The sequence below is a fragment of the Erithacus rubecula genome (assembly GCF_903797595.1).
Source record: "Erithacus rubecula genome assembly, chromosome: Z".
In the NCBI taxonomy this organism is placed as follows: Eukaryota; Metazoa; Chordata; class Aves; order Passeriformes; family Muscicapidae; genus Erithacus; species Erithacus rubecula.
This window is the reverse complement of record NC_136661.1, coordinates 11236430-11251461: the sequence shown is the minus strand read 5'-3', so window position 1 is coordinate 11251461 and position 15032 is coordinate 11236430. Positions and strand designations below refer to the sequence as shown.

Sequence of the window (15032 nt, the reverse complement as noted above, 5' to 3'; positions counted from 1 at the left end):
TTGGGCAATTAGAACTTAAGATACTGGTCAACAAATTTAAATGCTTTGCATGGGATTCTACATAAAGACACAGTCTGAGCTTTTTATATGTATAAACAAAATTAAAGTCACTTTTTCATTCGGTGTTTGAAAGTTATATATTTCACTTTGGAGGAAGAAAAAGATTGCTTTTTCACACGTAACTGCAAAGTTAACACCTTCCAGTGAACTTCAGAGAAGTCAGTTTGAGGACTGGAGATGCAGCCCATTTTAGTGGAAACAATGATGCTGCACAACAAGGCAAGCATATCTTAGAAGTAATCTTGTAGAGGGAAAGAAAACTAGTGTGATAAAACACTGGACTTACCTCAACCGAGTTAAATCGCAATTCAATATCACTCACAAACTCTTCAATCTTCATTGACTTTTCTTCCAGTGCTGCTAGCAATTTACTTAACTGATCCTGAAATTTAAAATATTTCAGTAACTTGGGCAGGTTAATTTATAAACTTTTTACACAGAATCTCTTTTAGGTGAATATTTTCCATTTGCTATGAGCCACCATTGGAACAATTGCTAAGTTAAGTTCAAGTATCACCCTGGCTGCAAAAGGAAGCACAGAAATAGCAACTGGAACAGTTTCCAAACCAAAACAAGTGAGCTCAGTTTGATAAGGTGCTGTGTCCATACAAGCTGTTGAACACTATGAATTCCAATGAAGCTTTGCCAGAGAGTGAGAGTACTCAGAGCCTCACAAGTGTCCTTGAGAGATCACAGGAATAAGCCCATCAAAACAAAGATAACAAAAGTAGTTGTGAGGGTAATAGATGATACCATGTAATGGCTTTTTAAATTAGAATTTTAAAGATAGGTATCTGTACATAGAGACCCATATATAGATAAATATATATATACCTTTATGTATGTATATGTGATTCCTGTAAACAAGAAGTCATCAAAATCACTGGTTGAGTTATGTGAAACAAAAGCAGTCCAAGGCACGACAGACACCAGAGACAACTCAGAACTTTTTCTTAGTGCGTCTTAACCTTTTATGAAAATAAGATGTTGAACTGCTTCAGCAAAATTCATAATTTATAAAAATGCTTAGTTTTAATTCAATGGCATAAATCTAAAAGGAAGGTTATCTTCCTTTGTAACAGCTTCTTAATATGGCAAAATTTTACAGCTAGATCTATGGAAAAAAAGCTCACAACATTACATTAATTACAAATGTCATATTGGGCAATAAAATTGCAGGCTCCCCTTAAAAAATATGAAGGGCAAATCACCAAGATTTGGAAACAAATTTCTGTTTGTCAGCATGAACTGTAAGATCTGACAGATGCCATTCACAGCTCATTTAATTTACTGTGAATCTATCTTCTCACAGTTTTCATGCAACAATAATAATAAAAAAACCCTAAAAATCATGCAACAAGCATTTTATTGTATTAATGTTTTCTCAATAATTATATAGAAGTAACAAGAGACATACAAATGCAGTCTCAGAGTAACCTGAGCTCTGACTGTTAGAAATCATGTGAAGCCAGGCCCTTGTTGCAGCCAGATTTAATACTGGCTTCATATCCGTGCTCCACAGCCAGGGAGTGATGTCATGGGATGTTTATTTGCAGCTTAACTTGACTTGCTGTAATGTGGGTACGTTTGAGGGGTGGCTGGGATCTGTGACTTTATTGCTGGCTTACTTGTGCCTTGTTATCACTGCTAAGTCAAGCATGAATGGTCATATACAAGAAACAACTCTACATCTAAGCACCATGGAGATAGTTTGCAAGTACTGATATTTTAAACTGATATTTTAAAGTGACCCCTCCTACTTTTGATCTCTCTGTTCTACCTATAAGGTAATATAAAGGTAACATAAATACCACCAATACAAGCCCTTCTGGATTTCAATAAAATGATGTGAAATCTGTATTCCTGTCAAATGAACATGTTCCAAAAAAGAGATCTCACCTTTCATTTACTGAGGTGAGGGTAAATAGCTGGGAACCAAGAAAGAAACATCTGTACGATATGTTCACTTGTACACGAACAGATCTGATATGTGAGAAGTATCATATACATGTTTTTTTCACAAGCAGAACTGCACTTTAATGAACAATAACTTCCACAGGAAAAGCATTTTCACAAGTATTTATAGCAATGGACTAGCTTACTGAAATTGAGGACATTTTATCTGTCATTCAGGGGGAAACAGCTCAGATATAGTGGTAAGCAGTAGGACTTATAAACTCTTACCTGTGGTGACACCACAAAGCTATTGGCACAGAATGGTTTGTGTTGGAAGGGGCCTTAAAGGCCCTTTAGTTCCTATTTCTTTGCCATGGGTAGGGACACCTTCCATTAGACTAGGTTGCTCAGAGCCACATCCAGCCTGGCCTTGAACTCTTCCAGGGGTGGGGCATCCATAACTTCTCTGGACAACCTGTTCCACCACCACATCACCCTTACTGTGAAGAACTTTTTTCCTAATGTCTAATATAAATCTGCCCCCGTTCAGTTTAAAGATGTTGCCCCTTGTCCTGTCACTACACGCCCTTGGAAAACATCCCTCTCCAGCTTAAGGCCATTCTGTGTATGAAAGCAAATGGAACCGAAAATAATTTGGCACTTAACAAAACTGTGCAGAGTAATTTTTCTAACACTTCTAATCAACCAATCCATGTAAGTGGGACAGGGAACACTTTATGATGATACTGGTCTCCACACAGGGAGGTTTCTGTACCATGTCAAGTGAAGTGAGCTGCTATAACTGAAGTTTTATTTTCATAGAAACAATATTCTCCCCATTTCTCCCCCTACATATCAAAACCAGAATAAACTTACACAGATAAGACTGAAAGATGGTAACAACTATGTATAAACAAGGCCATTCAAATTTCTGAATTAATTAAAATACCACCTTAGCAAGATTAGGACCCCAAAGAATACCTCAATAAAATAGTTTCCCTTCAAGATCTCCAACAGGTGCATAGGAATAGTTTTTATTTAATAGATACTGCAACTTAGGTTCTGGACTGCTCTTTGAAGCTTCTCCTTTTAACAACACAAGAGGACTGCAGAAATTAGCCTTAGTAGCTACTTTTTGAACTCAAATTAATTCTTACCTTCATCTTGGTTGCAGCATCATCTAGTGTTGTGACTTCATGGTCCTTATGCTCTCCAAAAAGCTTGTCAATAGCAGAAATTGGGCATTTGCAGTGGTAACAATAAGTGTCTACTTGTGCTTTCTTCAGATCTCTTTGTGGGCTCTCAATTTGAGGAATGTTTGTTGCTGATTTTTCAGGATACATCACCACAAAGCCTGAATCTTCAAGCTCAACAGGAGTTCTTTGTTCTGGCTCATTTACAAATTCATAACTATCAGCAGCATGATCAAAGGAGTCCCTGTCCTCAAATAATAGCTCCTCATGTGTAAATTGAGATGATATTTCGTCTTGCAAAAGCTCGTCTTGTGTAATCACATCATAGTCCATTGACTCAGCAAAATCTTCATAAACATCGCGGTGCTGCTCCTCTCTTTGCGAGTCTGGATTCTCTGTTTCCTGAGTGGTAGGAACACAGGACAGATGTTCCTGAGTAAACTGATCATCTAAACTGTCTTCAGTGGGAGCCCTGACATATGGAACATATTTTTCCATTTGAGGAGCTGCTGTTATATCTTCCTGTTCTTCCTGCTTAGTACCAGCTTCTTGATATGCAGCTCCCTGATAAGCTACTTGATGACTGTATTCTTGTTGACTTGCCTGCTCTGGAAACTCTTCAGTTCTTTCAACTGGTATGTTATCTTCTTCTCTTTGTTCAGTGATATCAGTTCCTGCACCTGAAAGAACTGTTCTGCTTCCAAAAGGAATGGCATGCATTGGCTTGCAAATTGTTGCTTGAATGTGGCTGTCAACCTGGAATTTGTCTCTCTCCCTAACTCCTCTTTCTGACAGAACCTCAGTTTTGACATATTGAACATCATCAGATCCCTGCTTCTGCTTACTTTCTGAGCTACAAACCAAAATTCCTCCACTAAAGGACTCATCCTCTGATATCTGTTCTTTTTGAGGCCCTACGACCTTACTTGGAATTTCATCTTTAAGAATGTATTTTTCAAAATACATTCCAGTTCCATCATCTGTGTCTGAATTTCTACTAGGGAAAGAAGCATTAGAATTACCACTTTCTTCATCAGAGGGAGTCTCATCCTTTGTCTTTTCACCTACTGCTTCTGCATAGAGGTCCTTGTATAAAAATGATAGAGCAGGTGGTTCCTCTAAAAGCTCGGGGTTAACTGCAGCAACCGTGGTAGGGAACAAGAGAGATCGTTCTAGCACTCCTTCTTCTGAATCAAAGAGTGGGGTTCCCGGTGACTTCCATTCATCTTCTACATTAGAAATGCTTTTACTGCTAGAATCAATTGATTTCTGCAGTGGTAAAGGTTTAGAAGCATCTGCATAGGACTGCATTTTGCTTTCTCCTTTTACAGTACCATAAAAGACTTCATCCAGGTCCTCAAGTAAGGAAAACTCTTCCAAAGTATCTACCTCAGCACTTTCTTTAAAAGATTCGGCTTCTTCCAGAGATTCATTGGGGTCTTCCGTCACAGGAGACAATGAAATTCGTCTTTCAAATTGTGGCTTAACTGGGGATTTGTCATCAATCAATGTGTATTTTTCAAAATAATCCATATCAGCAGTGCCATTATTAGGATCCAACTTTGCATAATTATTGTTTTCTGGCAACATCAGGTTTTCTTCTTGAGTTTCTTCAGTTTCCTCAACATCTTCCTTTCTTACCAATTCTATTAGTTCATGGCTTGCAGCTCCCACTACTGAGCTTTCTGAAATTTCTGTGGTTTTTCCCGAAGTTAAGGCTCTCTGGCCATCCTCAACTAATTTTCTTCTAAATGAAGGATTTGTTTCCAAGTATTCTAATTTATCAGGCATGTGTTTGCTTTCTTCTTGATCAACAGAAGAAATATGTGAAGGTGCATGAATATTGAGTATTTCATAACCTTCTGAAATTATATTAAATAAATCTTTTTGTTCAGTAGTCTCCAGAGCACCCTGACTGTCTTCTACAATACTTCCATGTTTCATTTCTTCCTCTTCTCCTCTCAGGTAATGTTCAGACACTTCAGATATTTTGCCTGCCTCCAGATGTTGCACTGCTTCAATTTTTGTAGGGTGTAAAGTGCTAGTTTCATGCTCCAGAAGTTTATCTGGATCTCGATTATCTCCTACCAGAGATGGTAAATCATAAGTTTGTGTTCTGGGACTAGAGTCTGAGGATTTCCTGTAAGGGGATTTATTTGACACTGATTCAGAATCTCTAAATGTATGTCCCTTAGTCTCTGTAGTCTCATGAACTGTAAATTCTGTGCAACTTCCAGCTGGGAATTGTTTTGATCCAAAATCAGAAGCATCCCCAGCCCCTATTGGACTAATTGAGCGAGCTTTCACCTCTTCTACCAGCCAGCTAGCCAGCCCAAAAGATGGAATATCTGGGTTCTGCTTTTCTTCAGAACTTGAGCTGAGGGTCTTAATCTCTACTGAAGAAAGGCTGCCCCATTCCCTAGAACAATGCTTAGTTTTGTGTGTTTCATGAACACGGTCTGATGAAACAACTTTCAGATGCTCCAAGGTTGTATGCTTTTGGTCTTCAAAAGATTGTTGCATTTCACATCTATGATCTCCTTCAACATAAATGCCTGAAACTTTGTTAGATTGCTTTCCAAGCATGTCTGCTACATCAGATAAAGATGATGGAATATTTTGCTTCTCTTCATCATCAGTGAGAGCCACTGACATTGACTTCTCAAGTTCTGAATTTCCAGGTAATTTATGAAAAGGCATAAATGACTCTGATGATGCTGCTTGCTTGTCTGCTACACCCATCACCTTTGACTCTGTGGCCACTGGCCTTGGCAGTATCTGTACATCAGGCTGCATTTCTTGCTCATATTGCTCAGTAGTGAATTTGTGGTAACTTCTTAGCTGGTCTGGAGACAAATACGTTGTGTCCAATGCACAGGATTCTGGCTTTTCTTGGTCTTGTACTTGAGGTGTACTCTCCAAGTGCACTGTCTTTAAGTTTGCTGCTTCAAGTGAACTGATTTGAATTTTTTGCAACTGTTTTTCATTGTGTGATGGAATTACATGTTCACACTCTGATTGTTTGGGCTGGGTAAAAAGTGGCTGCATACTTTCATTTTCTTGTTTGGCAAGAGACCGTGTGGGAACCAAATATTCAGGCACTGGTTTTGAATAAGATGGAATTTCTTGCTGACATGTTTCATCAGCTGAATAAAATGGAACTGAAGGTTCAGACTGCAGTTTTGAAGGTACAGTCAAGTAATCCTGACTTTCTGGAGTTTCTATTTTATCTGTAGAATATGATAACTTTTGTTGTTCAGGTTCTAATTGTATAGCTGTGTGAAAGTAATGTGGAGTCTGTTCTCTCGCAGCTTCAGGTAAAATTTCACATTCAGCCTCTGACTTTGCAGCTACAGGTAAACGTAGAAGACTTTCTGTATTCTCTGCTTCTTTTCTTGCAAAAAAGGACCTTGGCTCAGGCTGGGCCATTTCTGAGTGTTCTATTTTACAGTGGGAGTAAGATGTATCTAAATGTTTGGGGGGTGAGCCTCCAGTTACAGTTGAAGCCCTTGGGCTTCCTTCAGGGCTTGTTTCAGAGACAGTGTGTGGATCACCCAAAGGCACAGAGACTGTTTGTTCAATAGCAGATGAATATGGGTGAATTTTGTGGCTGTCTGCTTCCTCAGTGGAAAATGATAAATGTTGCTCCATTTCCAACTGAGCACTTTGAGATGAAGGAGCACCACTGTCTTGCTTCTGTGAATGTCCTGCTCTCAGTGAGGCCATTTCACGCTTTTCTGCTTTGTCAGTAGGACTTAATAAAACTGATTGTTTGAAGTCTGGTTGTGTAGCTCCCTGTTCCTCAGTCCTGACAAAGGTATGTGCTACAGAAGGTGTTTCTGGCTGCTCTGTTTCAACATCAGAGGACTGCAAACTAACACGTGGCTGTTCTGGTTGGACCCCATCCCTCCAGTTTGTTTCACCAGTAAAATACGGTATCTCTGGATGCTCCAGATGGGCAGTCTGCTCTGCCTTGCCATAGGAATATGATAAATCTTGTGGCTTTATTACACTAATCTCTGCTTTGCCAAGAGAGTATGACAAATCTGAATGTTTTGAATGCAGTTGTTCTGGTTCCAACTGCTCTGATTTTTCTGTGGAATACAAAACACCAGAAGGTGTGAACCCTGCTTGTGCAGTGTCCTGTTTTTTTGTTTTGTCAGAGGAATAGAAGTCTGGGAACTCCCCTTCCACTGGGGATGTATTTGGTTGCTCTTCCATGCCATGGGGACTGGAAAACACTGGTTTTTCCAATTTTAGTTGCACTATTTCCTCTGGGTGTAATGTATAGCTTCCTCTCTTCTGTTTCACCTCCAGCTGTGCACTTTGTTTTTCTTCACTAACAGAAGAGGACAAATCTGTGTGCAGTACTTTGTCCCTGGCATTTGCATGTTCAGACTCTGGTAGAGCAGCCCATGATGGCTTTGTTTTGACAAATGAATGCAACAGGCTCTGTTCTTTCAGCTCTGGCTGTGTTGTTTTATGAGGTTCTGCTGTGCCAACAGAGAATGACAAATCTGCATATTCTGAGTTTGCTTGGGAATTTTGCAGTCCTTCTGTTTTCTCCACAGAGCACTGCAGCTCAGGGTGTTCTGCCTGCATTCCTGCATCTTTCCACTCCTCTGCTTTGCTGAGAGATGATGAAAATTCGTCTGTCTTTTCTCGCTCTGGTTGAATCTTTTCCTGCTGTACAGCGCCAGTGGAATGAAATAAATCCAGGCACTCCAAATCCTCATTAGCAATTTGAGTTTGCTGGGTTTCACCAATTGAACATGATAAATCCATTATTTCTGCCTCTGGCCGTATGATTTCATGATATTCTAATCTGCCAGCAGATAAATCTGACTGGTGTGATTTTGCATTTAAAGTTTCTTGTTCTGCCTCACTGAGAGAATGATGTAATTCTAAATGCTCCAATTCTGTCTGTGCTTCCTTGCCTTGTGCCTCTTTTTCTGAAGAATGCAAGAAGCCTGGCTTCTCCTCTCCAGCAGTTTGTCCTTGCTCTGTTGTGTCAAGCCAAGATGACAGATCTGGTTTTTCTAACACTGGTTGTGTAGTTCCTTGTGGCTTTGCTTTATCAATGGAATGCAGTGAATCGGGATGCTTTGGCTCTGTTTTTAACATTTCTCTTTGCTCTGTTTTTCCACTCTGGGATAGTGCATCTGGAGCTCTCTGTTTCTCCTTTGAGGCTTGTGGATGCTCTGCTCTGCTGACAGACTGCTCCTCTTTGGAGCATTCCACAGCTGTGTGCTCCATCCCTTGCTGCCCCACTTCCCTGGCTAGGGGTGCCAAGCTTGCATGGCCTGGCTCCAGCTGTGCAGGTGGGAGCTTTTCTATTTTGTCATGGCCATACAATGCACCTGGTTCTTCCAAACCCAGCTGGATTGTTTCCTGCATTTTGTTGAGGGAATGTGCTAGACCAGGGTGTTCAGGTTTCGGCTGTGATGTTTTCAGCCCTCCTATTTTGAAAACAGAGTAAGGCAAATCAGAATGTCCCTGCCCTGGTTCTGCCATTTCTGTTTTCTCTGCTGTATCCACAGAACGTGACAAACGTGGAATTTCCACTTCTGGCTGAACTGTTTTCTGTTCCATTTGTCCAAAGGGATAAGTTTGCTCTGTTTCTTGTACTCTTTGTTGTACCTCTGTGCTGTCCACAGGAGATATCACATCTGTATGCTCTGCCTCTGGTGGTGTCATTTCATTTGGCCTATCAATGGAAAATGATAAATTTGGTTGTTCCAAGCCCTCCTGGGCATGCTCTAAAGCATCCCTTTTGACAGGAGAATGTGTTAACTCTTCTTGCTCTAACTCCTGCTTTGTGGCTTTCTGTTGCTTCTCTCTGCCAAGAGAAAGTTTTCTGTGTTTTTGATCCAATGGTGCTATCTCTTCCTGGCTTGTCTCACCAGTGGAATGTGACAAATCAGAATGCTTTATTTCCCATGGTGCAATTTCCGGATGTTTTGACTGTATTTGTGCAGTTGCTGGAGAAGCTCTTTTTCTAGCTACTTTAGGCAATTCTTGATGTTTAGACTCAAACTTTGGAGTTGATTGTTCTTCGCCTTTACCAAAGGAGAATGATGAATCTGAATATTTTGAATCCAATTGTGAGCATGACTGATTTGGGTATTGAGATTCTACTTCCATACTTTCATCTTGTGCTGCTTCACCCAGGCTTCCTTGTGAATCTAAATGTTCTGATTTTTGCTGAGTTTCTCCCATGGAGTATGAGAGATCTGGATGTCCTGACTCCTGCTCCACAATGTCACCTTGTTTTGATTCACCACGGTCACATGAAATATCTGGATGTTCTACCATTGCTGGTTCAGTTTCTTGTTGCTTCAAATGGAGTGGTAAGGTTGGGGTTTTCAATAATTTTTCTTGCTCATGAGAGGAATATGGCAAATCTGGATATTCTGAAGTTATTTCCATTTCCAGTGGAGCTTCTTTTTCACTGGAAGAAGGCAAAAATGTTTGCTCCAACTTTGGATGTACTATTTCATGTTGCTGTGATTTGTGTTGTATAATTTCCTTCACTGGTTCTGTACTTACACAAAATGTTTTTTCTGGATTTTCTGGCTCTGTTTGCATTTCCTCTTGCATTTGTTTACTGAATGAATATGGCAAAGATGGATGCACTAACCCAGGTGACCCAGCTATTTCTTGCTGTGCCAAATTAATTTGGTCTATGACTTCCTCTTTACCCACGCTTTCTGAAATAACTGAATACTCTGTTTCCATTTGCACAGCTTCTTGTTGGTCTGTTTCCTGCTGTTTCACCTGTCTTTGTACTGTATTTTGTTCCGTTCGACCAAAGGACCATGAAGCATCTGACTGGGACACTTTCAGTGGTGATGTTTCCTGTTGCTGACTACCAGCAGTGGAACAGGAAGGAAAAGACTGCTCCTGCTCCCTTTGTGTCCTTTCCCAGGGCATGGCTCTGTCAGTCAGTTGTGACTGCAAAGTTTCTGACTCCACTCCTTTTTGCATCACTTCTCCAGTGATAAATGAGAAATCCCTATTTTCTGAAACTACTTGTACATTTTCACGTTGCTCTGCTTCACTAATGAAACATGATGGCTCTGTATCTTCTAAATTTCTCTGTACAGCTTCGTGTACCATTTTTCCCTGGGAGTACAGTGAATCAGTTTGTTCCAGCTTTGGTTGCAATTTTTGATGTTCTGTTTTGCCAGTGGAAGATGTTGTCTCTGGCTGTTTTGCCTTCAGCTGTGAAGTTTTATGTTCCTGTTCTTTTCTGGTAGAATGTGGCCAAACTGGCTCTGACTCCAGTTGAATAATTTCTCCTTGCATTGCCATTGCAGAGGAATCCTCCTTACCTCCAGACTGCAAATCCTGCTGTACAGGCTGTGGCTGTTCTCCTTTGTCAGTTTGCGACAGGTTTTGCTCCTTTGTTTTATTTATGGGATATGGTAACTCTGAAAATGTTGTTTCCAGATACCCAGTTTGTTGTATCTCAGCCCTCCCAGTGGAATCAAATATATCTGGATGTACCAACTGGAGTTCTGTAGTATTTGCTTCCTCCATCAAACATGATAAATCTGAATGTCCTAGTGCAAGCTCCTCTTCTTCTCCTTGTTTTTCGTTTTCAGGGGAATAAGACTGTTCCAGTTCAAAGGGACTGAATGATTGGTTTTCTGTTTCTTCCCTGGAAAGCAAAATTTGATGCTCCTTTTCCAGCTGTGCACTTTGCATTTCCTTGACTACTTCCTTGGTTAAAGAAGAGTCTGGATGACCGATATCCAGCTGTGCACTCTCTGAGTCCTCCATTTCTTCCCTGGAAAAAGAGAAGTCTGGATGCTCCATTTCCAGCTGTGCACTCTCTGGTTCATTTGTTTCTTCCTTGGAAGAAAATTTTGGGTGTTCTGTCTCCACTTGCGATCTCCCTGATTTCTCTGTTTCTTTTGTGGAAAAAAGCAGTTCTGGATAGTCTGTATCTGGTACTGCACTCTCTGATCCCTCTGTTTCTTCCCTGGAATATGAGAAATCTGGAAGTTCAGTCTCTAGCTGTGCATTCTGTGGTTCCACCATTTCTTCTCTTGAATATGATAGATCTAAGTGCTCTGTCTCCAACTGTGCACTATCTGATTCCTCCATTTCTTCCCTGGAAAAAGAGAAGTCTGGATGCTCCATTTCCAGCTGTGAACCCTCTGATTCTTTTGTTTCTCCCTTGGAAGAAAATTCTGGGTGTTCTTTTTCTTTCTCCACTTGTGATCTCCCTGATTTCTCTGTTTCTTTTGTGGTAAAAAGCAGTTCTGGATAGTCTGTATCTGGTATTGCACTCTCTGATCCTCCTGTTTCTTCCTTGGAATATGAGAAATCTGGAAATTCCATCTCTAGTTGTGCACTTCCTGGTTCCTCTATTTCTTCCCTGGAAAAAAAGAAGTCTGGATGCTCCATCTCCATCTGTTCACCCTTTAATTCCTCTGTTTCTTCCTTGGGAGAAGAGAAGTCTGGATGCTCTGTCTCCATCTGTGTTGGCTCTGATTCTCCAGTTTCTTCAGTGGAATATGAGAGATTTGGGTGTTCCATCTCCATTTGCTCACCTTCTGCTTGTTTGTTTTCCTCAATGGAAAAATCAGAATGATCAAAATCTACTGCTTTATTTATATCTGAAGTTTTCTGTGTTTCTTCTGTTTCTGTCTGAACAGGATACGAAATGCCGAAATATTTGGAATCTATATTTTCAGGAATTGGTGGTTTTAACTTAATTCCTTGCTTCTCTGTTTCCTGAAGTGAAAAGCCTTGTTCGGACTTTGTTTGGTTCTCCAAATGAACATTTTGAGTTTCTGAGGATGGGGTCTTTTGACCCTCTTCTCTTTCAGCTGAATACATTGGATCTGAAGTCACTGACTCTGACAGTGCAGTTGTTGATGATGAACACTCAGTTTCTTGCTTCTCTGTTTCATTTCTAGAATATGGTAAAAGTACATGTTCAGACTCAGACTGTGCAGCTTCTGATGATTGAGAAACAATATCTTCCTGAATTATTTCAGTTGAAGTGGAATCTTTGGATTTAGCTGAGGGAACATCAGGTAAGTAAGCCTTCTCTGTGTCCCTCTCAGGATGTTTTGACAGAGATTCTGTAGGCAAAATATGCTGGGAACTTGGTCTATCTAACTCACTAACAAAATCTGCTGAAACGGACTGTGGTGCAGAATTGGGCTGAACTTCCAGTTTTTTCATTTCATCCAGATGGTCTGATGCTGTCAGCAGGGATTGGTCTGGCTTCTTGTTGGCATTTTTGGCTGAGGAAAACAGCACTTGTTTCTCATCAGACTTGAGTGATGTGGAGGTTGTCGACTCTGTAATTGATGTTCTGGCCATGCCTGAATGACTTTGCTGCTTCGTGGGTTCTTCATTCTTCAACGAATGCCCTGAAACCTGATTTGGAGTCTCCAAAAGAGGTTGTCTCTCTTTCCTTTCTTCATGTTCAAGAGTTGATTCTTTCATTTTATACTGATCAATACTTTCAGATGAAACATCATTTTTCTTAGTAAGCTGTTTTTCAAAAGGTGGTATTGATGAAGAAAAGCTTTGATTTGCTTGTTCTGTGAGTTGTTGTCTTTGCTTCCTTCTTCTCTCTGAAGGTGTTTCAAGAATTTTACTTCTTGCACTCTGAAAATGTTTTGGACGTGCTGCTTCTGAGAGTGAACCGAATTTCTGCAATCTTTCTTTTACTGATGTTTCAAGGAACTTTTCAGAATCTCCTGAAGCTGAACTACTTCTCCGGATTCTGTTTTTCTCCAATGTTTCAGGGGCTGGCCCAGTCCCTCCAAAAATTGAGTTGAACAGCTGGATTCTAGCTTGTACTGGTCCTCCAAGAATTGGACCGACTTTTCTTAGTCTGCTCTCCCTAAATATTGATCTTATTGGAGCACGTTTTACAGGTTCTTCTGCGATATTCTCTAGATCTTCCTTGTTCTCCAGCATTTCCTCATCTGTGTCTTGTGCTTCCACCTGCTCTACGTTCAACACGGAGGCTTGCACGTCTCCTAGAACAGTTCTTGGTTCTTGCCTCTGCATTCCAGAAGAGTCACGTTTCTTAGTGCACTGGCCTCCCTTCGGTCTTGTAGCCACTGGCGCCCTATTTGAAGATTTGCGTGTCCTTTTCCGAACGATCTTGCCTTCATCCATGATAAAGATAACTTTTCCTGGAGGAGAACCTACTGGTGAACTTTCCATACTGTAAAGATCAGAAGCTGCACTAGTTTCTGAGGTCCAGGGAGTGGAACACCTGCTCGAGCTGGTTTCCCAGGTTATCCCGCTGTCTTCACTTTGGCATGTTACCATAGAAAAGGAAGGGTTAGTCATGATGTACTGCAGCTTGGGTTTCACATCTTCACTTTGGATAAGATCTTTAAAACTACAAAAAAAAAAAAAAAGAAGAAATAACAAAAGAAAGCTGTGAAAACACACAACAATTTAAATTATCGCAGGAAAAAGCTGTATTTCTTCATTAAAACAAAAATGGCTTTCAAAGTTGCAAAAAAAAAAATACTGCATAAGCATAAATTTTGAAGTACAAGCATAAGAAAAGTCGTATTTCATCTCACAACTATATTTTAGATGAATTTGTGTAAAACTGCATGTTGCAAGGTTAATTCAATGAAGGGGAGGTGTTTAAATGATCTTGACAATGCAGGAAGAACAGTCTTTGATCTGACCTTGTTTTGCCAGTGTGAGATTGAGCTGATTCTGGGGCTATTCTCCAGCATGTGTTTATCTCACAGTATAAATTAAACCTTCCATTAAACACTTCAAAGATACTGTCAGTGTTTTAATAGCACCCACACTTGCTTTGTCAAGTGTGAACGGTTATACAATGCTCAAAGCAGTAGAGAGTCTATCCACTGGTTTGTTACTGTCTTCTCTTATATTTTGTCCTCTAAGCACTCTAGATACTTGACAAAGTAATTTAGGATACATTCAACAATTAAAATATACTGACACCTCCCCAAATGAAACTGTAATGTTTCATAAAGCTAGTTTTAAACTTTATGGTATGTAATCATTATACTATAATATGGTGCAACTAAATCTCTCAGCTAAAATATTAAAAAGCCTGGAGAAAGGCTTTTCTGAGGACCTTTAGAAAAGAAAACTTCAAGTTATTCAAACTCTTCAAATCAAGAATGTAAAGAATAGCAAAAGCAATAAAAACACACAATGTGTGGGGGGTTTAGTATTTTTATGCTTAAAAAAAAAGAGAGAGCACAGGAAAGGTAATCAAAGTTTAACCCCAGTATTTCTTTAGTAGACAGTAGTTCATTTATGGAAATCACATTTGTAGCTGGTGGACAGACATGAAAGAGAGTATCTGCTGGACAAGATGCAGCCTTCAGTAGAGCAGAAGCAATGAAGTCTCTGTCACTCCCATGGAAGAATGCACATTTATACACAACATGTGCTTCCACTGAACAGAGGGAAGGGTCACTTTTCACTGATTAGGACAAAAAGCTTCAGCTAAAGTGGAAAAACCTAGCTACTGATCAGAGATCAGAAAACCAGAGCCCATCTGACCAGCTGCCAGACGCTGTGGCCCCACACCACACAGGTGACAGAGATACCTGCAGGCTGTAGAGGCAGCAGGATGCCCCTGAGAAGCAGGTGGCACCGTGCCAGACAGTGCTGAGCACCAGTCAGTAGGCAGAGGTCTTTGAAGGAGGAGAAGATATCATGTGGGAAGTCATAACTGGTTCATTAAGCAAACCCTCTGGACAGTTTTTTGTAAAGGACACACAGTGAAAATACTCAGTACCTAACGGAAACAGAAATGTAATCCTTCTACTGGCAGTGCTACCCTTACTTTTCCATTAATTTGCTTCCCAGAGCCCAGAACAAGAAGGGCTGCACTGGGCTGGTCCG

The 15032-nt window shown here is 40.4% G+C and overlaps 1 protein-coding gene across 1 annotated transcript in view; it reads right to left on the bottom strand.

The window, feature by feature from the left end:
* Nucleotides 1-15032, bottom strand: part of CMYA5 (cardiomyopathy associated 5) — a 48378-nt gene that overhangs the window by 24379 nt on the left and 8967 nt on the right. Inside the window, exons 2-3 of the mRNA XM_079330182.1 lie at nucleotides 3114-13530; nucleotides 347-442 (exon numbers count right to left, since the gene is read on the bottom strand). Coding sequence (XP_079186308.1) covers nucleotides 347-442; nucleotides 3114-13530 — 10513 coding nt within the window. The remainder of the gene's footprint in view (nucleotides 1-346; nucleotides 443-3113; nucleotides 13531-15032) is intronic.